This window comes from Saimiri boliviensis, chromosome 8 (genome assembly GCF_048565385.1).
Source record: "Saimiri boliviensis isolate mSaiBol1 chromosome 8, mSaiBol1.pri, whole genome shotgun sequence".
Lineage (NCBI taxonomy): Eukaryota > Metazoa > Chordata > Mammalia > Primates > Cebidae > Saimiri > Saimiri boliviensis.
In genome coordinates this window covers 23,803,628-23,827,550 of record NC_133456.1, presented here as the reverse complement: position 1 = coordinate 23,827,550, position 23,923 = coordinate 23,803,628, and the positions used below count along the sequence as shown (strand labels likewise).

The window sequence follows — 23,923 nt, the reverse complement described above, 5'->3', positions numbered from 1 at the left end:
TGGGACACCTACTCTCCTCTTTCTCTTCACTCCAGAGGCTGTAAACTGGCAGCAAGGTTTTTATAAGGATGGTCCTGGCTGCCCTGGGACGGGCCCGGCCCACACCGTCCATAGGACCACAGGCCCTATCACTCCTTTTGAGATCATTATCCCTGCTTCACTCCTTCATTTGCCTCACCTGGTGGCGGGGGAGGCGTGGAACTTTCCACAACTAAAGCACCTGCCAGCACCTGCTTACCAATCTCAAGGCTGGCATCTTGCAGGGCCTATGATTTTGGATAAGGTTCTCAGAGCCTAAGTTTGCTCATCTATACAACAGCAATCAGGTGCAATCACAGATGTATACAGTAATTCAACAAAAAGCATAAACCAGAATCTTTCCCAAGTCTTTTAATTCACATCTCAGAGTTTGTGCTCTTGGGCCTGCCTGCTTATAGCTCCAGGAAAGGAAATAGGCAGATTTGGGGAGCTGTTACTTTTATCTAGATTCTAGTGACCCTCAGTGATTAATATTCTAGGATAGCTGCCTTTGTAAGGATTCTGTGGTTAAACACAAGTTTCTCAAGGTCTTCATGGTTGATCTCCTGCAGCTCATGGAGAGCTATGTTATATAACATAGCTACGGTGAAAAAATACTTGAACTTTTCCCCAAACAAAATTAAAAAGTAAAAACCCAGGGCTTGGCGAAAGAAGCCAGAAACAACAACAAAATAAAACCACATACTATATGTCCCATTTATATAAAAAGTTCCAAAGAAGGCAACAGAAAGTAGACTAATAGTTGCTGAGGGCTATAGTGGGAATGGGGATGACTGTAAATGAGCAGGAGGATTCTTTCTGGGGTGATGAAAATATTCTGAAATTAAGATTGTGGTGATTGTACAACTGTGAAAATACATTAAAAATCCTGAAATTGTAGGCCGGGCGCGGTGGCTCATGCCTGTAATCCCAGCACTTTGGGAGGCCGAGGCAGGTGGATCACAAGGTCAAGAGATCGAGACCATTCTGGTCAACATGGTGAAACCCCGTCTCTACCAAAAATACAAAAATTAACTGAGCATGGTGGCCCACGCCTGTAGTCCCAGCTACTTGGGAGGCTGAGGCAGGAGAATTGCTTGAACCCAGGAGGCGGAGGTTGCGGTGAGCCGAGATCGCGCCATTGCACTCCAGCCTGGGTAAAAAGAGCGAAACTCCGTCTCAAAAAAAAAAAAAAAAATCCTGAAATTGTATACTTAAAACGGGTGAATTTTATTTAAAATGCTATCTCAATAAAGCTTTTAAAAAACCAACACCTCGGCCGGGCGCAGTGGCTCAAGCCTGTAATCCCAGCACTTTGGGAGGCCGAGGCGGGTGGATCACGAAGTCGAGAGATCGAGACCATCCTGGTCAACATGGTGAAACCCCGTCTCTACTAAAAATACAAAAAAATTAGCTGGGCATGGTGGCACGTGCCTGTAATCCCAGCGACTCAGGAGGCTGAGGCAGGATAATTGCCTGAACCCGGGAGGCGGAGGTTGCGGTGAGCCGAGATTGCGCCATTGCACTCCAGCCTGGGTAACGAGCGAAACTCCGTCTCAAAAAAAAAAAAAAAAAAAAACCAACACCTCAGCAGCGAACCCAGGGCTCTGCCTCTCCTTGACTGGGTGGGGACAGGCAGCCCCTGGCAGAACTGCTGGGAGCCTTGGAGCCTAAAGACAATGGTGGCTAAGACCCCCAGGTAAGGTCTCGCAGGAAGGGGTCAGGATTACTAATGGCGTTCTCGTTGTTAGGACTCAGAAGAGTCCTTCAGACTTGAATATCCACCAAGTACTTGAGCGCCTTCTAACCAAATATTTTGTACATATTCTAAAAGTACCTAAGTATTCATTTTGGAAGAAAAAATTCATCTTCTCCTCTACATTACTTTTGTAAAGAAACTGTACAAAGTAACATTACAAATAGTTGAAATTTAAACTGTATGCCTTATTTTATCTGTCCTACATTGGAGAATATACTTTTTGCCTCGAGCATTTTTATACCGGTTAATTTCTCAAATGAATTGACTGAAGATGTAATTACTGGAAAGGTGGCAGATGCTACTGAGAAATCTAATTAATTTAGAATGGAAGCAACGAGGGTAGGTATAAAAGAGATATTTGCAGAGGCAAGCTCCTGAGAGGGAAACCCTGTTAGGAAAAGAAAAATGGCCCTTGGAAGAAGTGACATTTTTATGATCTCCATAAAGCAGTGACCAAGAAACAACCTTAGAGAATCAAAGAACCATAAAATCGTAGAACAGAATAAAGATGAAGAAATTATATGGTCAATCTCCTGCAGTTTATAGATGAGAAAACTGAGTCCCAGAGAGCTCAACTGACTTCCAAAGGTCACACAGCAAATTGGCCGGCAGACAGCACAAAGCTTAGGGCTCAGAGGGTCAGCTCTGCCACCTGACTGGCTTGATGATCTCAGGATAACCATGTAACCTCTTTATGAGCCTTCATCTGTAACATGAGGGAAATTATACATAACACACAATCACATATGCAAACATATACACATAAAAAGTTATGAATAACAATAAATATTTGTTGAAGCACTTAGTCCAAGGCCTGGCACGTACAATAATTGAGAGCTATAATGATAATATTTATTAATAATAAAGCAAAGCCTAAAATCCGGACTGCTCCATTTCTCTAAGTGAAGGCTCTCATGATAACATTAACAGCTATCATTCATTAGGCAACTAGATGCCACACCCAAAGCCATAACTCTGAAAGACAGACAATTATTATTCCCATTCAACAGATAAAGAAACTACTACTCAGAGATTAATGCTACACAGTTGTAAGTAGCAAAGCCAGGGTTTTCCTTTAGGACTTAGACTCCAAAACTTCCCTAGGAACTCTACTGCCTCCATCCTAAAGACTTACAGGACAGGTGGCTGAGGAGTGCCTTTGAGGGCTATCCAGTGTCACCATTCTGGCCTCTCCACAAAGCCCTGTACTGAGTAGAACCAACCACTGGCATGATGACAGGTTCCTGACACAAGCGACTCCAGTCAGGATTCTGTGTGTGGCCCCTAGGAAGTCCATCCATCATCTTTATACAACTCTTATTTGATTACTCAATGCTGTTTCTTTCTATGACATGAGCACTAATAACTGGAAAAATTAATGCCCAGGTTCAGACCCAGCCCAGGGTCTTTGACACATGGTAATATGGAACATGGGATGGCAGAGGCAGTTTCTCGACTTAACCACACAGCTCATGTTTTAACATGAACAGTTTCCTAGGAGTTACTAAGAAAACAGTTATCTTCCTTGAGTCCTCCTATGTGCAAGCCCTATGCTAGGTACTGCTTTATACACACAATACCCTCAACCAGTTCTGTGAGAAATCAATACCTGCAGTGCACAGGTCAGAAGACTGGGATGCAGAGAGGTTACAACACCTGCCCAAAGCCACAGAGTGCTGGAAGAGTCAAGAGAAAAGAGGCCACAAACATGTACTCACTTTCAACTGTTTGGTTCCTTTGGCTGTTTTGAGTCCTATGATTACGTGGCTAATGGTTTTGCCATATCCCCCCATAGGATTCTCTGTCTCGCAGGGAGTTAGCTCTGTGACTTCACCTTCATAAACTTCCTTGGTCTCCTTTATTCGCAGCCCTGGAAGAGGTGGCAGAGGGGCCATGGTGAGAGGCAGAATCTTCTCTCTTATTCTGAGAGCCCAAAACTTCTGTGTCACCAGAACTGACAAATCAACCTTAATAATGTACATTCCAGGTGTCATGATGGGTAAAAAGGCAATACAAACATATAAATGTAAATTAGAGGTACTATTAGAAATGCAACTTTTTAAGGGAACTTTCTAGATTCAAATCCAGAACTAGACAGACAAGTTATAATTCTCAAAATTGCCTGCTCCATTTCCACGGGGGTGAAATTTAGCTTTAGGCTTTAGTCTCTGAACCCACACTATTCTATTCCACCAGAACAGTGGCTATCAAAACTCCTGTAGCCTTGTTTCCTGCATTTCTGACTCTCAAAGGAAATCTTAAAACCAATGGAATAACTCACTACACACCCTCTGACACTATCAAGCCTGAGCAGGGCATACTAAAATAATTAGGTGTCTATGTCAACAGTGGGGAACACTCCACCCTGCCAGGTGTTATGGCCCTCTAGCTGACTCTCACTGCATACCCCAAGAAGAAATACCCAGTCGTCATGCATTATTTACAATGTGTTGCTCTACAATTTTTCTTTCTTCCCTCTCTCCCTTCTTCCCTCCCTCTCTCCCTTCCTTCCTTTTTCTTTCTTTCTCTCTCTCTTTCTGTTGCGCTCTCTCTCGCTCTCTCTCTCTCTCTCTCTCTCTCTCTCTCTCTTGCTCTCTCTTTCTTGTTGAGATAGTCTTGGTCTGTCACCCAGGCTGGAGTGTAATGGTGAGAACTCGGCTCACTGCAACCTCCACCTCCCGGGTTCAAGTGATTCTCCTACCTCAGCCTCCCGAGTAGCTGGGATTACAGGTGTGCGCCACCACATCTGGCTAATTTTTTTTTTTTTTTTTGGACTTTTAGTAGAGATGGGGTTTCTCCACGTTGGCCAGGCTGGGCTTGAATTCCTGACCTCAGGTGATCTGCCCACCTCAGCCTCCCAGAGTGCTAGGATTATAGGCATGAGCTACCATGCCTGGCTGCTCTATAATTTTTTTAAGGTGATAATAGAACCAATTTCCAAAGCACCTTATATTAGAATATTGCAAATAAAGGCAAATGTCTCTCCTAATTCTAAACATCATCCATATTAGCTCTTTAATAAACAATTGTTTATTATCCAAGAATCATTATTAAATTAATTTTTAGAACATGATCTTATGTTCATTATATGCTTTTACATATAATGGCACAGCTTCCTGAAGCACTATTTTGTTTTGTTTTTTTTTTAGCTTAGGCAACTCCTCCTTACAGTCTCAGTTTAAAACTCATCCTCTCCCCTTTGACACATCTTTCTTTTCTCCCACATCCTTCAAATTGCCCCCATGGTGACCTGTGTTTGCACTGGCATAGCACAGCACACAGCAATGCAATAACTTGCAGACCTTGCCTACCCCTCTGCAGTCTGTCCATACCTGAGCTAAGGGCCTAGCACATCAGCAGGCACAGTGAATAGATGAATGAAGTCATTAAGGGTGAAGGGATTGTCATTAGGCAGACCATGTATTAATAATACTCAAGAAACAAACCTGCAGATACATTTTCAGGCGTCCCCAAACTGTGGCCCCCTGAGGCCATTTATCCGGCCCCCCGACGCACTTCAGGAAGGGGCACCTCTTTCATTGGTGGTCAGTGAGAGGAGCGCAGTATGTGGCGGCCCTCCAATGGTCTGAGGGACAGTGAACTGGCCCCCTGTGTAAAAAGTTTGGGGATGCCTGATTTACATGTTCTATATGGTAATGGCCTGAGAACTCTAGGAGCCAGCCATGTAATGTTATAGCCGGTATCACCATAACACCCTCAACCTCAACACTAAAAGCCAGGCATAACTGAAGCATACTGTTAGAAATCAAGATTACCATTAACTTAGGAAAGGAAGGATGGCAACTGGGAGTAAACATGAAGGGTACTTTGGAGTTCTGGCAACATTCCCTTTTTTGATCAGCTGCTGATTTCATGGGTTTTCACTTTATGATAATCCACCTACTTATGTATTTATGTTCTGTACACTTTTCTGTATATATGCACAAAATTACCAAGTCTGCTTTAAAAAAAATTTTTTAAGTAAATAATACCAGTGAGACTCGGTGAAGTAAGACCATTGATGGCCTAAGTTTAGGAAACACTACTCTAAACCTCTGCTGGAGCTTGTGGTCATGGTTCTCAATCTTTAGGTCCACCTGAGAAGTCCCTATAATGAATCATGCCCTGGCTGTACCCAGACCATTTGCTTCCAAATCTCAGGGGATGGGGCCCTGCCATCACTATTAGTTTGAAATTCCCCCCATGATTCCAAAGTATAGACACAGTTGAGATACAGTTATCTAAAGAATAAGTGAAAAACTATTCTCACAAATGTGGAGACGTAAGCTAGTTCTGATGGCAGGGAGGCTCAATAAGGATTTGATGTCCTCACCATTAAGCTACCTCTGTTCTGATATGGAAATATCCCAATGGCACTAAGAAACACTACCTATGGTGTCAGGTACGCTCAGTAACTTCCCACTTTTAAATGTGGTCATTATCTTATCATTGGGCTATTTGCCTTCTTTACCCCAGAAACCCAGTCAGGACAAAGACTCTCAGATATTAAAGTTAAGGAAAAGTTTTACTCTACCTTCATTCCATCTGATAGCTTATAAATGGAAGTTTTGGAATAGCCCCAAAAGAGAAGACCCGTTTCATTTGTGCTTTACCAAATTCTTAGTTCCTGAATATTAATCTTAGACAAAAATTTTCCAAACAACATAAACGTATCAGAAGATTGTGGTAAACCTGGAAAACCCTGTACCTTTAAAGTGAACTTTGATTTTTTAAAATCAAACATTTTATATCCCACAGTGACAAATTCCTTCAAATGGAATGCTTACTTAAATTTACTGTTAGATGAATGTGGGATGAAATTCCTCAAGGAGGGGAAGAAAGACATTCCCATCTCTCACTAGCCCCCACATTTGTTTAGAAGTTACTCTGCGCTGACAGGCAGTCGGGGGACATGGCTGACGGACAATGAAACCGGCTGTTAGCCAGGAAAGGGGCTGAGCTGGCGCTATCTCTGGCAACGACAACACAAATGACACAGGTTTCATCTGCTGGCTCAGGTTTCTAAATCCCTGACGGGGACCTTCATCACATCAAGGAAATAGCACAGCACAGACTCCCTGCTTTTTATTTCTGGTTAGCTTATTGCTTCCTCCCCACCCCCTCTCCCAACTTCACAGGAATTCAAAGGCAGAGGAAGATGGGCAGGGTTCCTTTTTGAAGATAGTCAATGGCCTGCCTTTTTATTCTCTGGTAGGATCAAGAAATTTCTCTTCACCTTGCTACCATCAAGAGAACGATACTGTCCCCTCCCCTCAAAAACGGCGAATTATAAAACAGATGCCAAGGTAACTTATCTCTATTTTTCTGAATTTTAAAGCATTTAAGTTACCTTTAAGCAATGCAAACACATATACCCATGCAAAAGCTAGTTTTCACAGATTTTATCAATGTCAGAAACACATTTTTTTAAATAAATAGAAATAACATTTTAAAAGTACTCAGGGGCCAGCCACGGCAGTTCATGCCTATAATCCTAGCACTTTGGGAGGCCAAGGCAGGTGGATCATCTGAGCCCAGGAAACAGAGATTGCAATGAGCCAAGATCATGCCATGTACTCCAGCCTGGGTGACAGAGTGAGACCTTGCCTCAATTAAAAAAAAAAAAAAAAGTACTAAGATATTTGAACTAGCTGTAACATCTTACTGTTCATCTCATCCGTATTATGAGTTAAGTAAAACCATGGGCACATGTTTAAATAAGAAAAAATACTCAGAAAGATTTTAAACCTTAAAGGAATCCTGTGAGTCATTTCCACTGCTACTCAGGACACAATGTAAAAATCCACAAAATACACTGCATATAATTACATGGGCTGAACCTCACCACAGATGCTGAGCTAAAGAAGCAAGACACAAGAAACATATAAAGTATGACTTAGATAAAGTTTAAAAAGGGCAAAATTAAGATAAAGTTCCATTTAAATAAAGTTTAAAAGGGGCAAAATTAAAGCCCCATGGTTTAGACATACACACATGGGTGTACAAGGTTATGATGATCACATAAGCCATTCCCACGCAATTATGGTACATTATGGGTCCCAACTGGGAGAAGAAGGGGTTATGACCAGGGAGGGACACATGTCTGAGGTGCTGGCTGTGCTCTGTTCCTTCCTGGTGATTTTATAAGCCTTTACTTCATAATTAATTAATGTTTTTCATGCTTCTTTATAAATCTGTAATATCTCTGTTTAAAATAGGCACTGGGATAGGTGCAGTGGCTCACTCCTGTAATCTCAGCACTCTGGGAGGTCAGGGTGAGAGAATTACTTGAGGCCAGGAGTTCAAGACTACCTAGGCAACACAGCGAGACCCCATCTATACAAAAATAATTTTTTTCTTTTTTTGAGACAGAGTCTCACTCTGTAGCCCAAGCTTGGAGCGCAGTGGCACAATGTCAGCTCACTACAACCACCGCCTCCCGGGCTCAAGTGATTCTCATGTCTCAGTCTCCCAATTTTTTTTGTTTATTTGTTTGAGATAGGGTCTCACTGTTGCCTGTGCTAGAGTGCAGTGGTATGATTTCAGCTCACTGCAGCCTCACTTCCCAGGCTCAGGTGATCCTTCCACCTCAGCCTTCCGAGTAGCTGGGACTACAGGTGCATGTCACCATATCCAGCTAATTTTTGTATTTTTTGTAGAGACAGGATTTCCCCACGTTGCCCAGGCTGGTCTCGAACTCCTGAGCTCAAGGAATCTGCCTGCCTTTGCCTCCCAAAGTACTGAGATTACAGGTGTGAGCCACCATGCCTGGCCTCTCTACATAATTTTTTTTTCTTTTTTTGAGACAGAGTCTCGCTCTGTCGCCACTCTGGAGTGCAGTGCCACGATCTCAGCTCACTGCAAGCTCCGCCTCCCGGGTTCAAGCAATTCTCTTGCCTCAAGCTCCCAAATAGCTGAGACTACAGGCACGAGCCACCAAGTCCAGCTAATTTTTGTATTTTTAGTAGAGACGAGGTTTCACCATGTTGGCCAGAATGGTCTCAATCTCTTGACCTCATGATCCACTGGCCTTAGCCTCCCAAAGTGCTGGGATTATAGGCGTGAGCCACTGCGCCCGGCCTATTTTTGTTTTTGTTTTTATTGAGACAGAGTTTCACTCTGTTGCCCAGGCTGGAGTGCAATGGCACAATATTGGCTCACTGCAGCCTCCTCCTCCTTGGTTCAGGCAATTCTACCTCAGCCTCCCAAGTAGCTGGGATTATAGGCGTGTGCCACCATGCCAGCTAATTTTTTGTATTTTTAGTGGAGACAGGGTTTCACCATGTTGGACAGCCTGGTCTTGAACTCCTGACCTCAGATGATCCACTCGCCTCGGCCTCCCAAAGTGCTGGGATTACAGGCAAGAGCCACCACACCTGGCCTATGTAAATTTTTTTAAAAATTAACTGGGCGTAGCGGTATGCACCTGCAGTCCTAGCTACTTGGGAGGCTGGGGCAGGAGAATCTCCTGAGCCCAAGGAGTTGAGGCTGTAGGGAGCTGTGGTTAAACCACTACACTTTAGCCTGGACAACAGAGTGAGACCCTGTCTCTAAAAAATACTTTAAAATAGAAAAATGTTTTAAAAATAAATAAATTAAATAATATAGGCACCAAAGTCAGGCATGATGGTGGGTGCTATAGCCCCAGCTACTTGGAAGGCTGAGGTGGAAGAATCACTTGAGCCCCAAGAGTTCAAGGCCAGCCTGGGCAACATAGTGAGACCAATGGCTCTAAAACATAATAAAATAATTAAAATAGGCACACAAAAAAATCCAATATTTCAGGGTAAAAATAAAATATTTCCAGTCAGAAATACTTCACAGTTTTAAAAATATTCAAATCATGGCAGTGAGGAAATGTTAAAAAAATAAGTAAATAAAAATAAATCTATTGAAAGTAACATAAAACAGCCTCTGGACACAGTTCATAATCTCTCTGGTTTATCATAGCCATAAACTTCAATGCTTAAGGGGACCTAGTCAGAAGGACCCACTCAGCTCCACCTGCTGTGGCTGTGAGAATAAAAGTTGCTTCAAGAAGGCAGAAATGACCACTTGATGACACTTTCCTATTGCTATTGACAACTAGTTTCAAATTGATTTTTTAAAAAATACTTCATAAACTAAACAACACATGTCTATAGGTCAGGCATATGGTTCCTTTTCTTTCTTTCTTTTTTGAGATGGAATCTCGCTCTGTCACCAGGCTGAAATGTAGTGGCACGATCTCAGCTCACCACAACCTCCGCCTCCCGGGTTCAAGTGACTCTCCTGCCTCAGCCTCCTGAGTAGCTGGGACTACAGGTGCGCACCATCACACCCGGCTAATTTTTGTATTTTTAGTAGAGATGGGGTTTCACCATGTTGGCCAGGCTGGTCTCCATCTCTTGACCTCGTGATATGCCAGCCTCGACCTCCCAAAGTGCTGGGATTACAGGTGTGAGTTGTTGTGCCCAGCCAGCCAGGCATATTTTTTAGCTAAAGACTTCTGTTTTCTAACTGCCTCAAAGTCTACCCACTTCTTTCACTCACTCAGAAGTCCACTATATGCCAGGAACTGTGTCTACAAAGATAAACACTGACCATTGTATCCCCGGGAGACACTGAGTAAAACACCCAACCTGCTCCCTCCCATTCTTCCCCATCTCCAAAAATGGCCAAACCTAGGAATTTTCCTCGACTCCTCTCTTTCTTTTAGCCTCACATCTAACCCTTTAAGAGATCTTGTCAGCTCTATCATGCAAACTTACCCAGAATCCAACCACTTTGCACTTCCGCTGCCACCACCCTGATCCAAGCCACCACTTTGTCCTGCTCAGACTCCTCTCTGCCCTTACCCTCCTTACTGTCTACTCCCACTCCCACCCCAGCCAGAGGGGTCTGGTAAAAGCAAAACCAGAGCCCAGATATCAGCACTCTCCAACTGCTTCTCCTTTTGTTCACTGTAAAATCCAAAGCCTTAACCATGGCCCATAGCCCTACCTGATCTTACTCCAAAACTAAACTTCATCAGTCTTAAAGTTTCATCATTTCCTCAAAGTTTTCTGGTAAATTTCCTTCTTAAGAATACTTACTTTGGTTTGACAATGAAAGAGCCTGGAAACTGGTACAGGTACTCTGACTAGTGTTCGTAACCCACAACTCAGCAGGCAAATCCTAGACACGTACTCATACATGTACACAGAGACACATAAAAGCATGTTCCTAGCAGCCTTGTTTTTAAGAGTAAAAGCTGAAAATAAATCTAAATGTTCAAAAAACAGAAATGACTTAATAACTGGACTTTAATGCAACAGTTAAAAGAAAGAAGCTATTTCCATAAGCAGATCTGAGGGAAACTAGGATTTTCCCAGTGCTGTACCAGCAGAAATGGGGCCAGAGACTGCCCCAGAAGTCCCAGCTGGCAAAAGGCAATTCGAGAAAGAAGCCATTTTCTTCTCAGAGCAAATCTTCAGAGCAACGGCTCTAGAAATGAGACGGGTGTCAGATCAAACTAGTTCTGCCACTAACTAACTGGGTCATTAGCAAGTTATTTAACTTTCTGAGACTGTTTCTTCAAATGCGAAATGTCATTGATAATCTCCCCTCAGGGGAGGGAAGGCCTGGTTCATCGCAGGCACTCACTATGACAGATACAGGCCCTAGGAGTTTGGCACCATAAGCCTCAAAGCTCTGCCAGTCCCACACAGCCTCCTCACTCTATGACAGGCCAGAACTCTTCTGGCTCGCCATCCAGGACCAGGGGCATTCTGGCCATATGGCACACAAAGATTCCAGCTTGAGTCCAAAACCTTTTCAGTGGATAGTCATCTTTAACGGCAAATAATGCTTCCAGGAAAATATGACTCATTAAAACACACACACACACACACACACACACACACACACACACACACACTTTTAGACACATCTATTACATGAAGAAGCCCAAGCTCACAGCTAGGGTCCATAGTTGCTCCAATTGCTAATGTACTTCAATTAGAAAAGTTGGGGTTTTGTTTTGTTTGAAAAGTAATGCACTACTAAATGCCAAAAGAAAAATAGCAGTGCCACAAATACCAGTCATAAAGGCATCTTCACCACAAAGAGGCTTCCGTGCACAGGCTTCAGGAAGGGAGACCAACTCCTCCCACAAATGTGACACTACTTACCAATGGCCCTGCGGAAGTTCTCCATCAGCACCTCTGTTTTCTTGATCTCAGTCGAGTAAACTTCACTCCCCACCATTGGGCAGAAGGGGACCTTACTACCCAGTTCCTGAGCAATAGCCAGAGCCAAAGCCGTCTGTAGAAGAAAGCAACGGAAACACAGTTCACAGTCCTGAAAACACGACAATTCAGAAACACATGCTACAGAACCACCAGGAACCAGGAACAGCTAAATATCTAGTCCTACCGTTTGGCATGTTTCACACAATAAACATTTGATGACTTTTGAGGACAGTCAATTTATATCATAAATGGTTCTCCAATCATCCCCATAATTACAAGGTACCATTCACTCAGACTCGCCCAGCGTAGGCCCAACTCCAAATGCCTCACATGACCCTCACAACCAGCCTATGAGGTAGACACTAGTATTCTCCCCATTTTGCAAATGAGAAACTGAGAGACATTAAATAACACAACATAAGTACTATGATCCAGAAAATGCAGTGCAGATTTAACCTCTGGCAGCAGGACTCCAAAGATCATATTATCATACTTAGAAAAGTCTATTCCTCAGTATCCTTGGGGACTGGATACCAAAATCCATGGATGTTCAAGTCCTGACATAAAATGGCAGGGTATTTGCATATAAACTATGCACATCCTCCCGTTACTTTAAATCATCTCTAGATTACATACAATACCTACTATAAATGCTATGTAAATAGTTACATTGTATCTTTAAAATATGTATTGTTTTTAGTATTGTATTTTTATTTTTTATTGTTTTTTTTCCTGAATATTTTTGTTGTGGTTGGCAGATTCTATACATGAGGAACCCACAGATATGAAGAGCCAACTTTATAGTCATCCAAAATTGTTCCCTTAATATCAGTACATGGCTTTGACCTAATTGCCCAGAATACACTACTAGATATTTGAGATACCCGCTTTCTGTTTTTACAACTACAGGAAAACACCAATCTACAACCCATCAGAAATAAATAAAGAAGGAATGAATGAACTGATGTTCATTTTATGTTACGTAGCCCACAAAGAGTGAAGAAGGATGCATCAAGTAGGATTTTGAAGCTATGAGTTGGTCTTAACAAGTTACACTTAAACACGTCCTGTGGTTTCAGCATGAACCACAAATTGATTTTTGGTAAGATAATTACAATGGCAAATGCTAAACAGAACCAGACTTCACAGATGTATGGTCAAGTGTCAAGTATGACAAGCAAATGCTTTAAAGTTGGTAAAGAACTAGGCAATGCCATGGCCTCTGAATGCCATTTTCATCTTTTCTCAACTCTGAAACAGCAGCATGAGTGAGGCCAGCTCCACAGGTACATGGGCTAAGGAAGAAAACGAGCTTGTTACTAAAGAAAAAAGTGAAACTCTGAGACAGTGTCTTACAATTAACAGTCAAAATTCCTCTCAGATTTTCTTTTCTATGCCCTTTTGGTCATAGTTTTGAGGTGGTAAAATCTGGTAGAGAATCACTGTATAGTATAGTATAAAATGCACTAGCCAGGAACAGAAAGATTTAGTGCTGTATCTGCCACTAATTTTCAGTGTGACCTTGGGCACTCAGCAAATCTCAGGTGCCCCATTTCCTCATCTGTCAAATGAAACTACTAAAGTGCCAGGCTAGATCACAACTGCCAAACTCATTGCCCACAACCTGGTTCCATTTGGCCTGCAGTCTCATGGTCACCTTCAGCAAGGCTGAGCACCTGGGGCTGATAGCAGCTACTCCACAGTGCACCCAGCCATTTCCCTCATCCCCGCTGCCTGTCTCATTAGGAACCTGCACTTCTGAGCCCAAGGCTGACACCTTGAAAACTGGTATTCTTCTAAGAGCAAAGGAAAAATATCCCTGGAACGTGAAACAGCACAATAAGAGGAGCAGCACAGTAACAACAGACTCCCCATGGGGCTATAGGCTGGACAGGATCACCATCTACCTAAACTCCACTCCCTTCCCAGTCACCTCTTTCTCTTCCTTGTATCTCTGCCAGCCCCAATTTCCTACCCTCAGTTTTGAACTTCAAAGACAGTGACCACATCCAATTCCATGGCACCCTCCCTCCCTTTACCTAATATAGAAGTGATTCTTAAAATATGATAAATACTTGGTTAAAAAAATGCTTCACATGCATTTGTTTCCTCTATTTAAAGAGGGAAAGCATATGACACGGCTACTATACTATACCTACACCTACTACAGAGTGCTACACTGACCTCATCAAATCTCCCCAACTAGCCTATGACCTTGATCATCTAGTTTGTACGTTATAGATTGAGAAATAAACTCAAAAGTTACCAACACACGCAAGGTCAAATGGCAAGCAGCAGCATCAGGATGCAAATCCCAATCTTCAAAGCCATTATTTTTTTGTACTCACCCCATGTAAGTGACAAGTGGCACAAAAAAAGAGGCTGTTGCCAAAAGAAGGTTGAAGAAATCTCTATTTTCAATCTCATCTGAATATCTCCTTTTTCTAAAACCCAAACTCATTATTAACAGTGTGAGGTCCTCAAGAGTGGAACATGCATATGAACCACACATTTGCATCTCTAAAATAAGCAGTATTCCTGTTGTCACTCAGTTAAGTTGCCTAAACTTTGGGACCCTGTAGCAAACCATTAAGCAGAAGTCACCAAATTCCTTCATACACATTGGAAGGGAGTGGACAAACTTACAAAGTAATACCACAGTGCTTAGAACTTATCTTATTTCCTGGGAGGAAAATGATATAATATTACCAAAAAAAATGAAGGACATATGCTGCTAACAATATGGCACACTGGATCCACTGAAAACCTCTCCTCTTACAAAACATCTAGAAATGAATAAATAATAACAAATCCAGAACAGTAAACTACTTGCCTTGAAAGTTTGGAGACTCTGGATACGGGAAAGCTCAGCAAGGTACAGCACTTAGATAGAAACCCCTGAATAAAACCGGGGCCTAGTGTGGTGGCTCATGCCTGCAATCCCAGCACTTTGGGAAACTGAAGTGGGCAGATCACTTGAGCCCAGTAGTTCAAGACCAGCCCTGGCAACATGGCAAAATACCATCTCTACAAAAACTACAAAAATTAGCCAAGGTGTGGTGGTGTGCACCTGTAGTTCCAGCTACTCAGGAGGCTGAGCTGGGAGGATCACCTGAACCCCAGGAGGTAGAGGCTGCAGTGAACCGAGATCACTGCGCTCCAGGCTGGGCAACAGAGCCAAACTATCTCAAAAAAAAAAAAAACCTCAAAATTAAAAAAACAAACATAGAAACAGGACCCTTGAAGGGCTACACATAAGTAGAAAAGGTAGGCCATAACAAAATACGCCTGGGGGCCAGGCGCAGAGGACTCATGCCTGTAATCCCAGGACTTTGAGAGGCCGAGGCAGATCACCTGAGGTCAGGAGTTCAAGACCAGCCTGACCAACATGGTGAAACCCTGTCTCTACTAAAAATACAAAAATTAGCCAGGCACCTGTAATCCCAGTTACCCAGGGGGCTAAGGCAGGGAATCGCCTGAACCCAAGAGGTGGAGGCTGCAATGAGCCGAGATTGCACCACTGTACTCCAGCCTGGGCAACAGAGCAAGACTTCGTCTCAAAAAAAAAAAAAAAAAAAAAGACATAGCCGGGAGCAGTGGCTCATGCCTGTAATCCCAGTTCTTTGGGAGGCTGAGGTGGGCGGATCACCTGAGGTCAGGAGTTCAAGACTAGCCTGACCAATATGGTGAAACCCCATCATTAAAAAAAAAAAAAAGATATTATAACAATTTAGGCAGTGTATAATCTTTGATTGCATTGTAATATTCTGATGTTTTTTAAAAAGCCCAAAACTGAAATGACTTGGAAAAATGTTTTTAATTTCTAACATCTATATTCTCTTTTCATTAAAATAATGTAACTTCGTTGTCTTTGAAAGTACATTTGTTAACTGCTCATGGAATTATATGATGAACTGCCAGGCTCCTTCATCTTTGTGATTTCTCTATCGCAGTTCATATGGCTACCTACTCCTTTCTTTAAAGGTTCTCCTTTCTTGGTTCCTGAGACACTATTCTCTCCCTGGCTCTACTCCTAATTTTTTTTAATTTAGTTAATCTATTTTTTTTTTGAGACGGAGTTTCGCTCTTGTTACCCAGGCTGGAGTGCAATGGCGCGATCTCGGCTCACCGCAACCTCCACCTCCTGGGTTCAGGCAATTCTCCTGCTTCAGCCTCCTGAGTAGCTGGGATTATAGGCACGCGCCACCATGCCCAGCTAATTTTTTGTATTTTTAGTAGAGATGGGGTTTCACCATGTTGACCAGGTTGGTCTCGATCTCTCGACCTTGTGATCCACCCGCCTCGGCCTCCCAAAGTGCTGGGATTACAGGCTTGAGCCACCGCGCCCGGCCTAATCTATTTTTTAATTGACAAAAATTGGGGGACTATAATAGCAATATCAAGGTTAAATGTAGTGAGTGTGATGATGGCATCGTGGTCATGTAGGAAGACATCCTTACAACTTACTTTCAAGTGGTTCAGAAATAAACTAAAGAAGGAAATGTCACAAAATGTTTACAACTGGCTATCTAGGTATAGGGTATGGTGTTCATTACACTATTCTTTCAACTTTTTTGTAGGTTCCAAACTTTTCAAAATCAAAAGGAGAAAAATATTCCATAGGTTGAATTAATGGATTAATCAGCAGCTTAATCATAGCTTAAGAGACAATTACACTGGAACAAAGATCTAAAAGAAATTACTCATAATTTGGCAGAGTCAAAAAGATAAAAAAATATGAGAGGCTAAAAGACAAAGAGGCCAAAATGAGAAGCTCTGGCCTAAGGTTTCTCAGCTTGGCTCCATGATATTTGTGGCCAGATAATTCCTTATTATGGCAACTGCGCTGTGCACTATGGGATGCTTAGCAGCATCCCTGGCCTCTACCCACTAGATGCCAGTAGCACCGCCCCAAAAATGTCTCCAAACATTGTCAAGGTCCCCTGGGAGGGCAAAACTGTCCCAGGTTGAAAACCACTGCAATCTTAACTTCGTCTCACTGGAGTTCCAGAAGTAGAGAACACAGAGAATGGAGAAAGGCAAAAGCTGAAGACATAATGCTAACAATTTTTTTTTTTTTTGAGATGGAGTCTCGCTCTGTCAACCAAGCTGAAATGCAATGGCACAATCTTGGCTCACTGTAACCTCCACCTCCCATGTTCAAGCAATTCTCCTAAGGCTGACAATTTTCCAGAATTGAGCAGAGACATAATACTCAGATTTAGGAAGCACAATTAGCATCAACAGGATAAACAAAAATTAATCCACTCTTTGACATATCATAGTGAAACACCAAAACCAAAAATATCTCAAAAACATGCAGAAAATGTCCATCAATGATAGACTGGACAGGGAAAACGTGGCACATATACTCGATAGAATACTATGCAGACATAAAAAACAATGAGTTCATGTCCTTTCTAGGGACATGGATGAACCCGGAAACCATCAGTCTCAGCAAACTGACACAAGAACAGAAAATCAAACAACACATGTTCTCACTCATAGGCGGGTGTTGAACAATGAGAACACATGGACACAGGGAGGGGAGCATCAAACACTGAGGTCTGTTGTGGGGGACTAGGGGAGGGACAGTGCGGGGTAGGGAGTTGGGGAGGGATAACATGGGGGAAAATGACAAATATAGGTGATAGGGATGGAGGCAGCAAACCACATTGCTATGTATGTACCTATGCAACAATCTTGCATGTTCTTCACATGTACCCCAGAACCTAAAGTGCAATAAAAAATATATTTAAAAAATAAAAAAAAATGCAGAAAGAAAAGCTAAAACCCTCAAAATTAGACTTCTCAAAAACAACAGAAGCCAAAGGAGCAAATAACATTGAGAGGAATACTGTGAAATAGTACTGAAGAAAATATCTGTCAACTCAATTATATAGCCAAAATAACTATCTTTCAAAACAAGGGCAACATAATGAATGCAAACCTGAGACACTTTTCCACCAACTAACTTCTAGAAGGAATTTCTAAATTATTTACTTGAGGAAGAAGAAAAATGGAGGGAAAGAGAAAGTCTAAGATATAAGCTATAGCAAGCGAATAAATGATAAATGCACTGGACAAGCTAGTGTTGCCTGCAGAGCGGTAACTGAAGCTCACATTTGTATGGCCCTTCACAGTTTAAAAAAACTGTCACAATTCGCTTTTATATAGGAAGAGAAAAAACCATTAACAAATGTAGCACTTCTTCCTCTTGTAAGAGACCAATATAAGATACACAATCAATAATCATTTCAAAATTATAATTCAAGTCATTATCTTACAAATGATCAGTTTAGTAACTGCCTGAAATAGGTAAAGTATGTTTTTGCTTAGAAAAGTTAAGGGACCGGCCGGGCGTGGTGGCTCAAGCCTGTAATCCCAGCACTTCGGGAGGCTGGGTTGATCACGAGGTCAAGAGATCGAGACCATCCTGGTCAACATGGTGAAACCCCGTCTCTATTAAAAATGGAAAAAATTAGCTGGGCATGGTGGTGCATGCCTGTATCCCAGCTACTCAGGAGGCTGAGGCAGGAGAATTGCCTGAACCCAGGAGGCAGAGGTTGCGGTGAGCCGAGATCGCGCCATTGCAACTCCAGCCTGGGTAACAAGAGCGAAACTCCGTCTCAAAAAAAAATAAATACATAAAAATAAAAGAAAAGTTCAGGGACCTGCCTCAGTTCTCACAGCAAGTCAATACCAGGGCTGGAATTTAAAGCCCATTTCTTTTCACACATAACCCCAAGCTCCTATTGCCTACAACAAGAAGCCCTTTGAAGAACAAGTAAAATTCAGATCGGGAACTCTGGTGAGTTTCAAGTATCTGTCCAGTCCCCTCACAAATCCCAAGAAGCCACACAGTATCCTCTGCCTGAAAGGCCCTTATCTTCCCTACAAAGCCAAATCCTCTCCCAGCTCTGAAGGGAAAATGTCAAGTTTCAACCCTTCCAGCTGTACCAGCCCGCAGCGCTGCCTCCTGCTCAAATTCCAGCTGCATTTAATATTAGTCAATACCTCAGAGCTGAGCATTCATACTGAGTCCTCTTGTGCTGTCATGATTTCCTTTCTTTCTGCCCTGGAGAGACTGTAAGCCCCTTGAAGATAAAAATCATGTCTCTAATTCTTGTTTTCTTTCTTTTTTCATCTCTCACACAGCCACAAAAGTAATGGGTAAAGCTAGCGTTTGGATGAAGCTTGCTGACTCATTTTTTTTGTCCCCTCAAATAAGATGTCACTCAGAAGATCTTTATGAAGCCCTAGGCCAACAGAAATGTATTTCCACAGCAAAAGAGACTTGAAAGAGATAAAAGTACAAATTCTAGAGACAATGAGATCCCTCCAAGGACTTCATTCTCTCTTCTCTGGAGGTAGGCCAGGATAATTTGAATTTTAGAAGCATGGATTTTAGATACACAATCATATTATTGCACATTAGTTTTAAAAACATACATATAACCCATTTAGCTAAACAAAGACTAGTTAAGACATGAATTCAATTTGGCTTAGACACTAGGATCATTCTCTTGGGTAGATTTAAAAAATGAGAGAAAATGAGTACCTTGCCAGTTCCAGGAGGTCCTGCCAACAAGACAGCTCTTCCAGCCATTTTCTTGCTTTTGATTAATTCTACTATGACGCCACATGCCTACACACCACAATGGAAAGAAATAATAAATCAATATTAAAATGTTTCACAAGAGGGAAAAACTCAGTCCCTGGCCTATACAATTTACAAACTCATCCAGCTAACACTGAGTGCCAGTGCACTTGCAGACACTGTTCTAGGCATCAAGGGTAACGAGGCAAGGCAGAAAGCCTTGTAGGGAGGGAGACAAACATACAAACATCGCACGTGTGATCTTTATCACTACTATGAAGAAAAGGGAATGATGAGAGAGAGCAAGTGGCTAGAAAGTGATCCTGGAATGTCTTTCTGATGACATTTAATTTGTTATTTGAAGCTCTGAGAGGAGCGAGAGTCAGTGCGCCAGGAAAAGAAAACAGCAAATTCAGAAAATCCAAAGCAGGAACGGGCTTGGCATATCCAAGAGACAGAAAGGTTGCAGTGACCAAAGTATAGTGAAAAGTACCAGGATGATGAGGTTGAAGAGGTAGGCAGGGGCCAGTATGGAGAACAGGAACTTACAGTCTGTGGTAAAGTTTGGATTTTATTCTACATGTAATAGATAGGGAGCCACTGAAAAGATCTTAGGACTGTGTCATGTTATTATTTGTTTTTAAAAGATGGTACTGGTTACTGTGTCAAGAATGCACAGTATGAGTACAAGTGGGAACACTGATTTTTAGCCCAGGGTATAGGGATAGATGCCAGGTGTCCAAATACCTCTTGAAGTTGGGAACTAAACTGTATATATGTGCATATATACATTTTTTCTAGGGAAAGGATTCAGAGCGTTCATCAAATTCCCAAAGTAACCTACTAAAGGGTAAGAATCAATAACACAGACTACTACCTGGCCATCAGTGAACACTGTAAATACTGAATATGAAGTTAAACCTATGGCACTATTAGATTCCATTGAATATGGTTTGAATCCTCAAGATTAAAACATCCGTTTATCATCTGTTAGTATATTTTAAATACATTCTAAATCTCTGAATTTTATTAAGCATTTGCAGTACACGTGTATATACATACACATAAATGGACTATGAATTGTCATATATTTTAGAATATTTGACTATAAGGAGAAAACACTGAGAAAGTTACACTTCCTGGTCATCTATATCTTGGGACTACATAATATAAGCTTCGCTATATTTTATTTAATAACTGAATACAAGACTATCTAAAAGGTGCATTCTTTGCCTGATGGAAGGCCACAGCTCTTCTCACTGGGCAGTGACCACAGTGCCAGAGCCTTGTGAATACATCTTATCTCCTCTACTTCTGTTCCTCAAGACTGCCAAGTACCTTGGCTCCACACGTATGGCAGCCCCTCAAAAAACATGTAAGGAATGTGTGGGTATGCTAATTCTATTTCCACTTCAGTTACCAAAGCACACTGCCCTCAATAGAACCTTGAAGATATTCTTCAGATGCTACATCTTTTTTCTTTTTTTTCCTGAGATGGAGTCTCGCTCCGTCGCCCAGGCTGGAGTGCAGAGGCACGATCTCAGCTCACTACAACCTCTGCCTCCCAGGTTCAAGTGATTCTCCTGCCTCAGCTCATGAGTAGCTGGGACTACAGGCGCACGCCACCACATCTGGCTTATTTTTGTATTTTTAATAAAAATAGGGTTTCATCAAGTTGGTCAGGGTGGTTTCAAACTCCTGACCTCAGGTTATCCACTTGCATTGGCCTCCCGAAGTGCTGGGATTACAGGTGTGAGCCACTGCACCCGGCCCAGATGCTGTATTTTTAAATAGATAAAAAACCTACTATGGTCTTTCCATACAACCCTGTCATATCATAAACCTCAGCACTGAAGCTCTTTGGGAAACTCAAGGTAGAAAAGACTTTATAAACCTTGGATATGTGCTTTTATTTTACAGACCAGGACCTCTTCTATCTATTCTCCCTCAGTTTCTACTCCAATTTCTCTCAAGTAAGACAAGCTTGAAGTCTAACACTGAAAAAGAACTGGAAGGGATTTTAAAAGATCACCTAGTCTAACTCTCTCATTTTTCAGGGAGTTTACTGATGTGACCAGAGTCATACAAGAACCTGGTAGCTGAGGTGTGTCTTAGGTATTACAGCATCTGTTAAGAGCATGGACTCTGGGTTCAAATACACAGACGTGAGTTTAAATACTGGCTCTCCCACTTACCAGCTGAGTAACCTTAGCCCTACTTACCTGACCTCTATGAACCAGAATTCTTCACCTGAACATAGTTCATACTAGTCAATGACACACATGTTAAAGGGTGTAGGGGCAAAGTGTACTGATGCCTGCAATTCACCTTGAAATGTAAAAGTGGATTGGGAGAGGGACAGATGAACAGATATATGATAAAGCATCATAGCAAAATGTTAATTATATAATTTAGGCACACAGATATTTACAACTCTTTCAACTTTCAACTTTTTTTGTATGTCTGAAAACTGTCATACTTAAGTGGGAAAAGGACAACAATACGTTAGATACGACAAAGCAATGGACACGCAGCTACTTAGCACAGTGTTTGGCACAGGGAAAGCACTCACAATGTTAGCTACTTGCAGTAATAGGTGCTTAGTAAGCCAGGGTCAAACACTTCTTTTTTGGAAAGATGATGCTCAAAATGGAAACCTGAGGCTTTTCTTTGGCCCTTTCTATTTAGCAAAATCAGGCTAAGAGGCTGTAGCTCAACTTTGTATTAAGTGAAGATTTCTGTAGAACCTAAGGCTCTGCAAAGGCCAAGGGGCATGGCTCTGACCTTAGAGAACAGCTGGCAGAGAGGGTGGCTGTATCATCATTGAGCAGATTTGGGAGTCAGAAATACACGTGGGTGCAAATCCCAGCTTTACCATTACTAAAATGAGTGTCAAGCATACAGGTGAAGTGCCCTCTCCCACCCTCAATATTTTCATCTGCCAAAAAATAACGATGTAGGTGAAAGTACTCGGCATCACCAGCACTTAGATAAAGTAGATTTAATTGGGATGGTCAAAAAGGATGCTTGAAGGGGTGAATAAACCAGATTGCTCTTCTCCATAATTCCCACTTCTCTCCCTCAGCTCCCGGGTCCTGGGAACCAAAATTAGCTTTTAAAGTCTAGTCAATTCCCTGCTTTAAACTGCCTCATAGCCTGCCATTGCGTTCGCAATAAAATCCAGTTTCCTTACCGTGGCCGACAAAGCCTGCAGTAACTGATCCCACCAAGATAAAATAATCATTTTGTTTATTGATGTACACGTTTATCGTCTCTCACTACACTAAAACGTAAACGATCTGATTTCCCGCCCGTATCCCAGTGTCGCGAATAGGGCCTTGCAGACTGAGGGGACGCAGTTGGGCGGGCTTCCATCAGTACTAGTTCATGAGTTGAAGCAAACCGTCAACTGCCCCTGTGAGTCGTCACCAGTTTCCCTGGGGCGACCAGTCACCCAGCTCCAGGGTGGCGCCCCTCCCCGAGGCCCCTGGCCCATTTTCACCTCCCTGAGGAAACTATGGCAGGAGACCCCTTGCGCGCGCATCCCGACACAAGCCCCCAACTTGAGCAGCTCTCTCGCGGCAGCAGCCCTGCTCGGAGCCCCCAACTCCCTGGTCCGCTGACCACACCTCTCGCGCGTTCTCCTGGCCCACGAGCCCTGAGGCCGCCTGCTTGGCCAAGCCGCTCTCGTCTAGACCCAGCCCTTTCACATGGCTGTGGGAAGCGATGCGCTGCGTCTTCGTGGTGCTCTTCACCTCCTCAATCTTCATTTTGCAGACACCGGGGGCTAAAACCAGCGTGGAAAACCAGCAGCTAGGAAAGTGCAACCGGCACCCGGAGTTACCATGCGGCCGTTTCTAGGGTAATTTGCAAAGGCCCGCCTAGGTTGGCGTTCCATTGGTGGAAGCGGAAACGCCTCTGCTCCCCATAGGCTTACGGCTGCGCCCATCGCGACTGAGGCTGGAGCTCCGGTCACCCACTTCCGTCTGTGTCTCAGGGTTGGCTTCCCCCGGCAGCCGGCGATTCCTGCCCACGCTGGGGTCGGGAGCACAGTGGGACCACGCCCCGGATTTGATCTACGGCTGAGGCGTAGCGTGAGGTAGTGGCCCCCGATACCATTCCTAATCGTTCCGTCCTATCTATTAGCACATTTGAACGTCCGTACTCTTATGCGAAGCTCAAGTTATTACTTCCGTTTTGGAAATAGAGGAACTGAGGTTCAGAGCTTAAACGGGAACTTTTGGTTACTAACCAGTGTTTTCTGAAGTTTCTTGGGCCAAGACCTTTGCATCTTCCTGCAAAGGCCCAGTTCAGCCAACCACTCCTTTCATGGAA

At 42.8% G+C, this 23,923-nt stretch overlaps 1 protein-coding gene across 4 annotated transcripts in view; it reads right to left on the bottom strand.

Annotated features, from left to right (window-relative positions):
• Window positions 1-23,923, bottom strand: part of RUVBL1 (RuvB like AAA ATPase 1) — a 70,555-nt gene that overhangs the window by 18,751 nt on the left and 27,881 nt on the right. For 2 of the 4 annotated variants that reach the window (XM_010336885.3, XM_003926134.3), the window contains exons 1-4: window positions 23,218-23,475; window positions 19,550-19,636; window positions 11,929-12,061; window positions 3,496-3,647 (exon numbers count right to left, since the gene is read on the bottom strand). In XM_010336885.3, coding sequence (XP_010335187.1) covers window positions 3,496-3,647; window positions 11,929-12,061; window positions 19,550-19,636; window positions 23,218-23,358 — 513 coding nt within the window. In that variant the 5' untranslated portion in view covers window positions 23,359-23,475. Of the gene's footprint in view, window positions 1-3,495; window positions 3,648-11,928; window positions 12,062-19,549; window positions 19,637-23,217; window positions 23,476-23,923 lie in introns of those variants that run through there. The other 2 variants (XM_074404167.1, XM_074404168.1) reach the window with 1 other exon arrangement.